This window comes from Prosopis cineraria, unplaced genomic scaffold (genome assembly GCF_029017545.1).
Source record: "Prosopis cineraria cultivar Desert tree isolate PC_DT_omini unplaced genomic scaffold, ASM2901754v1 PC1255, whole genome shotgun sequence".
Classification (NCBI taxonomy): Eukaryota; Viridiplantae; Streptophyta; class Magnoliopsida; order Fabales; family Fabaceae; genus Prosopis; species Prosopis cineraria.
In genome coordinates this window covers 23,529-34,147 of record NW_026556580.1, presented here as the reverse complement: position 1 = coordinate 34,147, position 10,619 = coordinate 23,529, and the positions used below count along the sequence as shown (strand labels likewise).

The 10,619-nt window shown below is 33.0% G+C and overlaps 1 protein-coding gene across 1 annotated transcript; it reads left to right on the top strand.

The window, feature by feature from the left end:
- The first annotated feature begins 3,164 nt into the window (after positions 1–3,164).
- On the top strand, positions 3,165–8,964 carry LOC129299674 (protein RETICULATA-RELATED 4, chloroplastic-like). The gene is made up of 8 exons (XM_054938140.1): positions 3,165–3,852; positions 4,813–4,881; positions 5,562–5,693; positions 5,796–5,849; positions 5,931–5,975; positions 6,932–7,071; positions 8,420–8,545; positions 8,639–8,964. Exons 1-8 carry the CDS (start codon positions 3,292–3,294, stop codon positions 8,685–8,687), a joined length of 1,176 nt encoding a protein of 391 aa, XP_054794115.1. The 5' UTR covers positions 3,165–3,291; the 3' UTR covers positions 8,688–8,964.
- Positions 8,965–10,619: the final 1,655 nt, after the last annotated feature.

Below are 10,619 nucleotides of genomic sequence, written 5' to 3'. Positions count from 1 at the left end.
AACCGACATAAAATGCTATACGTAATGATTGAATTGGACGTGTGTGTAAACACAGGTTTGAGGAGGTACAATCCAGCACTTGTCAATGTTTCCCTGGACTTTTTATCAGTTGCAAGATAAGACATAAAAGGCAAAGAGCATAAAATAATACTAACCTTTAACCAAAAACGCTGAAGCCGTTTTAAAATACAATGGGATACACGAATGATATGTTCAATATCAAAAAAAATTTTTTTTTGGGGAGACATCAATATCAAATTTTGAAAGTGAGATACTTAACTTCAATTCAATCATTACGAACCAAAACAAAGACCAACATTGTGAAGGTTACAGAATTTCTAATAATAGTAAAAAATGAACACAAAAAAGTTAGGCCAAAAACCATATACGAACATAAAGAAGCGAGAAAGACTGAGTAATATCTAAAGACTAAAGAGCCAAGAAGTTCATGTCCAGAGAACAGACGACGAGGGACAGAAAAAGGAAAATTAAGGGGAAAATATAATATTATAAAAGCACCTTCTCTTAACTTGACGAATTCAATCGATATGTAAAGAAAATTAGGTTTGCGATCGAGGACTATAAATACCTTCCTCTGAAGTTGCCCGATTCAATCGAGATGCCTAAAGAACATTAGATCTGTGATCGAGGACTAGTAACTGAATATCACATGTTACTGAGTGAAGAAACGAAACTGGTACGGGCAAGAAGAGAAGAAAAGCCGAAAGAAGTGGTCTACAAAGATGAAGAGAGATTTACCTGGAAATTTCCTTTCTTCGGAATTATAGAGTAGTGTCCCTGAGTACGAGACCGCCCTTCTTCGTCCTCTCTCTCTCTCTCTCTCTCTCTCTCTAACTTACCTCTCTTTTCGTCGGAGGGAGAAAATCTGAGGGAAGGGCGCGAATGGCTTAATCACAGGCGCCGCCGGTATTCTCGGAGGCGCGAAGCAACGCAGGCTTGAGTGTTAATTCTCGGATTTTCATGATTTTATTTGTGAGTACTTTTGGTGTAATTTTTAATGAATTTTACAATGAATTAATTAATTAATTTAGGAAAGTAAAGGAATCTGAATGACGTGGACAGAATCTGCATCACTCATCACTGTTTTATTAATTTCTTCCGATCTAAGGAATTTGCACTTTTTAGTTGAAAGCAGAAGTGCGAGAGTGGGACCCTTAGTTTTCTGGACGTGTTGACTTACCTTATTAATATTTGGCATTATTTTATTAAAATATTTCATATTTCACTTCCAAATTTTTGATGTTTTCTCATTTGGCTTAGCTTACCTTTCTTCTGATGCTTTGTACTAAGTTGCCAATTGTTCTATTATTGAGTGAGGTTTAAGACTTAATTAAGAGGTCCTCTTTTTAATTATTTTGTTGTTAATGTTAATCATATAAAATGATCATTCATGGCTTATAATTTAAGCAATTCTTCCCCACTATGCTTATCATTTACTTTCTCCAGCTTTGGTAGGGGCAGGACCCCGAGCTGGCAGTTGTGTAAATTTAAAATATAATGTTGTTGTTATTACTACTATTATTATTATACAGAGTTTTTTTTCTTTTTGGGGACCAGAATGTGAAGTTAAATAATTCATCAGATTCCTTAAAGTGAAAAATGGTTGTTTTAAATCTGATGTCATATCCTCTGTCTCTGTTTTTATTTTTATTTTTTGCAAAGATCCTAACACAATAAATATCCAGCAATAAATTGGAAGCCATCAGATGACACAATTTAACATGAAAATATTTGATGTAAAATATATTCGCTATTATTGACTCATATTTGAGTATTGCAAGTTAAAAATAGTTGTCTCAAGATCATATTTTTCATATGCAAAATTCAAATTTTTGAATATGAAGAAAATTTAGATCAAGTCAATAAAATGCTAATTTGAGAAAAAAAATTCAGGGAGATGTAAAAGTTTTTTTAAGAAAAGAACTCAGGAAGCTCAAAATGTTCTTTTTTGGGGGCCATTAATTAATTCAAAACACTCAAAATATAAAAATATTGACAGACTGTTTAATTTCTGTTTTCAAAAATAGTTTATTGTTTTCACTAGAAAAAATAGAAATATTTTAAAGCTTTTTTATTTTATTTTTTATTTTTAAAATATATTATATTTGATTATTGAAAACTACAGTTACTTTAATCAATAATTATCACAAATTATTATTATTATTAACTGCTAGTGACCATTATTATTGACCAATTTTTTTAATTTTAATTTTTTTTTAAATTAATACAATGAAGAAGATTTTTTTTTTATTTTATTTTAAAAAATAAATTTAAAAACTGTATTATAAAATAATTTTTAAAAATAAAAATAAGAATAAAAACCAAACAAGCTTGGATTGATTGGCTTTTTTTTTTTTTGGTAATTGATTGATTTAGATTTGACACTATCAATTGAGGCAACACAAATAACTTTCCCCTTTACAGATAAAGCATAATATGAAAGCTTTCTTGGCGATTCACCAAAAAAAAAAAAAAAAGATAATTCACCGTGTGACTTGAAATGAGGTGGGTTAGGAGAAAAAAGAGAGGTAGTTTGGCCATTTAATTGAGTTTTTCAATAGAAAATCTTATTGATTATTATATGCCTCCTTTAAAAATATATTTTTAAAAAACTTCATTAATTACATATTAAAAGATTCCACATATTTTATATTTTTTAAATTAATTATTTAATTTTTATAATTTTTATTTAATTGTAATTTACTTTTTAAATTTTGATTTATTATAACTTAAGTCCTAAAATTTTAATTTGATTGTAACTTGATTCTTAAATTTTAATTTTTATAATTCAGTATCTATAATTTTAAGCATTTAAATATTAGTTTATTTGTCTTAAAAATAAAATTATAAATATTAAAATTATATTAAATATATTGAATAAGTTAGAAATATAATTATAAAATTATAAATATTAGAATTTATTCGTCCTCTTCAGCTAGAATATATTGAATAAGTTAGAATTTCTGGGGAATAATATTGGAAAATACTTTTTGCTTTATATAATAAAAATATTATCAGGTGGAATGGAAATAGAAGAGGAAGTTTCCACTGCCAACCATTGGCGCGCTTGAATAGTCGCCAAGATGAGGACCCCACAAGGCCACAACCTCCTCCCTCCCCCACCAAACAAGGGAGGATCACGCGAAGCAAAAGCCGAAGGGCTGACCAACTCTCACATCTCTCTTTCTCCACTTTTACAGTCAACAGTCAATCCGCCTTACACTGCTTCACAAATCTACCACTATCACCTTCGCTTCTTTCTCCGCTCAAATGGCCGCCGCTTCCTTCTCCAACTTCTCCTCCCTCTCTTTCTCTCTTCCATCTAAACCCCATTGTTCCTATCACAACCGCTCTTCTCTTCCAAGCCTCACCCTCATCACGCGCCGTGCAAAACAATCTCCTAATCTCTTCTCTTCCAATCTCACTTGCTCCGCTCCTATTTTCTCCCCTACCCATTTGCTCCGTCCGCCGAAGACCACCATTTTTTCAGTGGGGGACGGTGGCGGGAGCATTGGACATGGAGGTGGAGGTGGAGGTGGCGGCGGCGGTGGGTGGGACGGTGAAGAGGAGGGCAGAGAACACAATAAGGAGGAGGCTTTGTTGGTGCTTGCGCAGGTGGGCAGGTCGCTGGACAGTTTGCCGGCGGATTTAGCGGCGGCGATCAAGGCGGGGCGTGTGCCGGGTTCGATTGTGAGGAGGTTCTTCGATTTGGAGAAGTCCGCTGTGTTCCGGTGGTTGCTCAATTTCGGAGGGTTTAAGGAGCGTTTGTTGGCGGATGATTTGTTCCTGGCCAAGGTTGCTATGGAGTGCGGGGTTGGGATCTTTACTAAGGTTCGTTTCTCAGAATGATATTAATTGAATTCAGTTAATTAGGCACATTTGTGTCTGATGCTGGACGTGATTATTTAAACTTGTTGATTGCAAGTCTAGCTGAATTTAATCTCCTTTCTTTTGTCTTTCAATCACATTCTTAATGCTGTTAGATGTTTCTTTTACATGCTACTTACACTGGGAACAAAGACACTTTCATTTGCCATGTTTATATTTTATTAGCTACCATCGTAAGAATGCTGTGTCCTGTATGTAAAATGGAGTTTTCTAGGTCACTCAATTGATAATGAAAATATAAGCCATGAAATGAGACGTATTTATCATAGTAAAAAAAAAAAAAAAGACCGAACGAATATTCACACTGGCCTTAATTGTTTAGATTTTGGATGCGTATCTATTTATCTCATTGAAATTAAACCCCCATTTTCAAGCAATACATGTCATGAGTTTACTTTTTGATTGTTCCCTGCAGATTTCAGACCACTATTTCTTGGAATTTGATGGTTTTATTTTCTTTTAAAATTTATTTAAAACAAGACATGTAACTCAGGAGAGGAACCGTGATTTTGTCATGGCGCCACAGAATTTAAATAATTAAAATATAGTCATGTTTTTAGTTCTTCCATTATCATTATCAATGTACTGAATAAAAAACAGAGGATGCCAAATTGAAACAATGTTGAGAACCAAAGTCTCTAATACAATAAATTGAATCTTTTCTCCTACTATCTATCAAATCAAGTTTATTTTTCTTAGTTCTCATTACTGTCATTAAGACGGAGTGCAAAGCTCAGGTTTGTTTCTTGGTTCTTCACTTGGAGCTTATTCATTTCTGCGTCCCACACTTATCAGACATTTTGTCCATCTATAATGAAAATTCAGAATCCTTTTCTGCGTCCCACACTTATCAGACATTTTGTCCATCTATAATGAAAATTCAGAATCCTTCTTGCTTTTCAGACTGCTGCAGAGTTGGAGCGGCGCAAAGAAAATTTTTCCAAGGAGCTGGATTTTGTTCTTGCTGATGTGGTATGCCATTCAACAATATATATACACTTCTATGTTATGCAGTGTCAGTTGACTAATGCAACCATGTAGAGTGTCCAACAAGATAGAAATCTAGAAATTTCCCCAGCCCTTTTCTTCCCAGGATTGGGATCTAAATGTGTTTTTTGGATGGTAAATTGAAAACTATGGCTGAATTGTCTACTAGCCCTCAGCTTTATTTGGAAGATTTGGTCATGATGCTTTTCTAGATGAGAATGAAATTAAGTCTGAAAAACCCAGGTGCTCTGTAAAATTGTTTATAATTGTACAATGAGCTGCTTGTGGCATGCCACTAAATCACTGCATGTGAATTGAGTTGTTTTTACGAACAAATATTCTTGGGTTGCAAACATGTAAATATATATGCAACAAAATGAAATAAAAGTGTTGTTTTAGCTAATCCTTTTAATAGCTATTTTCTTTTGGTCTAACAACATAATGCAATAGGTAATAACATGAGCAGATTTTGCCTGCTCAGTTAAAAGTCCATCTGCATTATTTAACTTCTATTCCGCAATCTGCTTAGGATCATATTTTTCTCTTGCTACTAATCAGCTTTGGTTTTACCTTTTAGCATGAATGTCTCTGAAGAATTCAGGCTGACTTTTTCGTTATTAAGCAGATCAGTGCCATCTAATTTGTTTATTTGATATCTTCAATAGGTAATGGCTATTGTAGCAGATTTTATGCTTGTGTGGCTGCCAGCTCCCACGGTTTCCCTCCGACCACCTCTTGCAGTTAGTGCTGGATCTATTGCTAAATTCTTCCATGGCTGTCCTGAAAATGCTTTTCAGGTTGGCACTGTTTGCAAAGCTTTCCACATTTCCCTTTTTTTTTAATTTTTTTTTATTTCTGTAGATAATTGATATGATATAAATATCACATTGATTGAACAGGTGGCCTTGGCTGGAACGTCATATTCTCTTTTACAGAGAATAGGTGCTATAGTGGTATGTTTTGGATCACGTAAAGAATGACATAAATTACTTCATTGTAAGTGAGGATTTTTATCATCTCCATCTATTATGCAGCGTAATGGAGCGAAGCTATTTGCAGTTGGGACGGGCGCATCTCTGGTAATTTAACTCCTAATGTGCTTGAAAATACCATTTTAGTGTTGTCTTAGTATTCATCCACTGAGCATAGCATCAAATCTATCCATCGCCAAAAACCTTGCTCCTGGTCATTGCAAATGGTATTCCATTCTCTGTGGTTGCTACTATTCTGATCTTCAAAATAATAGAAATAGTCATGTTTAACAATTTTTTGGCATGTAGTTGAATGTGTTCTGTAAGCATAAGTTGTTGCCAGAAAAGAGGATCTGGCAGCTACTGTGCCCTTCTATTTTTTTTTTTTTAACCTCCCTATAGGAAAGCCATTGCACTATTTTCATTTCTTTGATTCTCATGGGTAATGAAGAACTATGAAAGTAAAGTCGTCATTTCAATTTGCAAACCTGCTGCTGGTACCTGTTTCATGGTGTTTATTGTGCTAGTGCTAGTTTGTGCTAGAGCTTATATCAAAAGTATTGAGCAAGAATGCTAGATTCTTTTTTGGAAAATGAGAAGAGGAAGAAATAGGTTATTAGGTCAACAAATTGAATAGATAATGAAAATTTAATAATGAGATCTTATTGTAGAGTCATCTCTTTCTTGGGGACTCTTGCTCCTCTGGAGTCTGGACCCCATATTGTTCATCATATAGGTGCACAGTTTTCTAAAAGAACATCTCCTTTGCAGTTGGATGTCATCTACGATGCCAAATCTTATTCTTCTTCGTGCTTAGCTGATCCTATTTGTTTGGTTTAATTGTATGATATTCTTCATATAGTTTCCTAGATTTTAGCTAGAAAGATTTTATGATGCATATCTTATAATGAACTTCACTTTGATTTGAGGCAGGAATCACTTTGTTGGCATTGGGGCGTCTATCTTGTTTCATGATTGGTGTATATTATAGCATATATGAAATCAACATAAAGAATACGTAATGTTTAAGTGATAGTATCATGACTGTTGCAGTGCCTTTTCAGGTTGGTACAGGTGTAACAAATGCATTGATTAATGCTCGAAAGGCTGTCGATAAATCTTTTGCTGCGGAAGCTGAGGATGTACCGATAATATCGACCAGTGTTGCATATGGGGTTTACATGGCAGTATCTAGCAACCTGAGGTGTGTCATTATCTAAAACATTATACTACAAATGAATGCTCCTTTGTCTACTAAATTTTCAACTAAAAAATTAAATCTTATTCAAGGAAATCACATCAAGCTGTGAATGGCTGAATGCATTGCACCTTGAGGGATGATGGACGCCATAATATAGTTTTGACCAAGAAAACCATACTTGAGATATTGCATTAATTCTGACCCGTTGCATACTGTTGATGTTTTGGATAAAATAATTGCACTGCTAAGCTAATTTGACATGGAATGGAAATGCTAGCCTGCTCAAATACCATTCTTAGAGTGCTAGTGTACAAGGGTAAAAACATATCTGCTATTGTTTTACTTATCGAGAAAGCAAAAGCATAATGACCTTGAATTGGCATGCTGGTTTTTTATCTGTTCACCCCGCTTTTGATGAATGGGATTTTTTTGGAGGTTGTATCCGTTCAGCTGCATGCATAATCACTCTAATTTTGATATTGGAATTCACTGTTATTACAATGAATCCTATTCATATGAATATCTGAGGGCATTTTAATAATCTCTCTGCACAGCACAAACCTTGTTCAATTCTAGTTCCTACACCTTAAATCTGCTTTGCTCTTTGACTTCTGTATGCAGTTTATATAAATTGTGATAACAAGCGCTATACCGGTGGTACTAAGGCTTAGGGTGGTATTTCACAAAAAATGAAGTAATAGTTTGTGCTTTAACTAGTTAAAAATCTAGCCTGGGAACATCAGCAAATGATTCTGAATGAACAAGACACCTGAATCAAGGAAGATTTTTGCATGTGTGTATGATCTGGTATATATGTTCAGGAATGCAAGGGGGAATGTATATGTTTTGAAGTATTTTTTTTTTAATATTTTGATTCACATCTCAGAACTAATACTTCCACTGTGCAGCTAACACAGCTGTTAGGAATTTTTGTCATGATAAAAATGATCCGATGGTTACATTTATGTTTGTGCCTGGAAGAAGAGAAAAAAAGGACGTTGTCTTGGAAGTAATACTGATGTTCTACATGCACATGTTTAACTAAGAAGAAGAAACTATTATAAAGATGATTTACTAAAGGATGATTCACTAAGGTTGGATGAGGGAGCCTTTCTCCTCGTCCAACCCATCATGCCTAGATAATCTCCAGTTATGTAAACATCCATCCATACTTTGCTATGTATTTACTCCTGAAAAAAGCAAACGTAATTAGACCCTACTTTGCACTGAAGATGAAAGGGATTTGACAGCTATAATACCGCATTTTTGCATAAATGAATTGAGCGATGTCTGATTCTTGTGTGCATATGCAGAATTTAACAGAGGCTTTGTCTTTGTGGATGTCTTTTAGGTACCAAATACTCGCAGGAATTATTGAACAACGGATTTTAGAGCCTTTGCTACATCAACAAAAGCTTATACTAAGTGCAGTTTGCTTTGCTGTTAGAACTGGCAATACTTTCTTGGGCTCACTGTTGTAAGATTCTCGACCGAACTCGGATTATCTTTAAATCGTTTTTCTGCATCCTCTCTTTTTTAAAGAAATTTATTACATATATTCTGTAAATAGGTGGGTCGATTATGCTCGGTGGGTTGGAGTCCAGAAAATACGGGATTGAACATGCCGGTTTTCCAACTAAGAAGTACAGTATGCGTCGATGTTTCGTGAGACAGATTCAGCCAAATCATTGTATGTAATTGCTGAATTGGGTGGAGTTCCAATCAAATTTGTTTCCAGCGGGTAAACTGGCTGTACAAATAATTTATCAGAATAACAAAGATTGGTGAGTGCGAGTCTCTAGATACCACCATCACTGGTGGTCAGTGACAGCATTTTGATCCTCCATAAACTGGCATAAGTGGCTAGATGAAGTTGGGTCTCGTTTTTTTTTTTTTTTAAATAAAGTTAGACAACTGTGGAAATATCCCTCAATTGATTATGTTGATGGTGGTGGTGGTGGTGGTGGTGGTGGTGGACTGTGTTAGTGTGTAGTCTCTTATATTGAGAATGAATGGCAACAAGTTTGTGGACATTGATATTTCTCGTGTTTCCCCTACTGCTTCTTCCCATTCCCATTATTCGCTTGTCAGGGAACATGGACTCGCGCAGATAACATGATAAGGTGTGAAATGTTTAGATATGAATCATTGTCCACTTCATTTCATGCAAGAAAGGGAACTGAAGAAAGGGCATTGGAATTTTCCAAAAGTAAACTAGAGTTGCATATCTTTCTTTCTTTGTTGTTTTTAATAAATCATCTGATGTCTGAAAACCAACGTGGCAAAGTCAAGACCCCATATCAGGGGATGCAGATTAATTTTAAAAATAATGATTTAAAAAGAATTATTTAACATTTTTTTAAAAATAATCATATATTTTATAATTGTTCCCTACTTCTTGTCAAATGTTATTAAAAATATTCTCTTCCATATAAGTCACTAATTTATGATATTATTTATATATAAAAATATATAATAATTAATTAGAGATTTAAAAAAAATAAATAAATAAGTATATTCGTTTATAAAATTATGTTGGAGTTTTGAATTTAGTAATTCATAATTGAACTTAAGTTAAAATATTCACTAAAAAAGGACCTAGTTTTTAAGGAGTTCAAAATTTTGTGGCCAAAAAAAATAAAATAATAAAATATTTACTATTCATTTGCAATTTCTTTCAAGTTGAGGGGGTGCATATGCCCCCCCTCAAATACATGTAGCTCTGCCATTAGCTCTAACTAATTTAGATTGAGTTTGATCTAGACCAAGTTTCACCATAAAACACTTACATTTTTAAAACTCACACTCAAAACCTTTAATTAATTTAGTATAATTTTTAAAACTGTTTGGATAATTTGCTTTTAGCTTTTAGAAAGTCTTTTTTAGCACTTTATAAAAGTTGAAAACTGTTTGTATAAAAAATTTGGGATGAAAATTCATTCTAAATGTATAGTTTGAAAGTAGTTAAAAGTATATTTTTCAAATGTAACTCCTCACAGCTTTTTAAAAGTGAATTTTGATAGTGCATTAGAGTGTTAGTTATTACCATTTCTTATTCAGGCTAATTTGAACTCTCATTGTATAGGATCATTATTTATTAATAATGTTAATGTATATTAAACTGTTTATTTAATTTTTGTCTAATATATCAAACTTTATATTTTTTTTTATTGTAATTATTTAACACATGAAATTTTATGTTATTTAAAATTTTTATCACATATATTTTTCAACATTTCTAATATATTCTATAACAAAAATTACAAATTATAAAAGTGAATGTCTTTTTTGGTCATAGTAATTCATAAGTATCTTTTATTATGTATAATCTCAACAATTTTTAGTTTACTAAGTTAACTTTAAAAAAATATTTAAATACAAATTTTGTTAAAATAATTGATGTTCATTAAATTGATTTTTGTTGAATAATTTTTTAATAAATTAACTTTTGACAAATGAAACCAAAAGAGCACTAAATGCGTAATTTTATAAATGCTACTTGATTTTATTTTATTAAAATATAAGAATAAAATTTTATTAAATTTAAATTG

Bases quoted from the DNA above. Each gene is read 5' to 3' on its own strand.
- LOC129299674 (XM_054938140.1), top strand. From the start codon at position 3,292: ATGGCCGCCGCTTCCTTCTCCAACTTCTCCTCCCTCTCTTTCTCTCTT. The intron at 4,882-5,561 runs GTATGCCATTCA...TATCTTCAATAG, and splicing joins ATTTTGTTCTTGCTGATGTG to GTAATGGCTATTGTAGCAGA. The intron at 5,694-5,795 runs GTTGGCACTGTT...TTGATTGAACAG, and splicing joins GTCCTGAAAATGCTTTTCAG to GTGGCCTTGGCTGGAACGTC.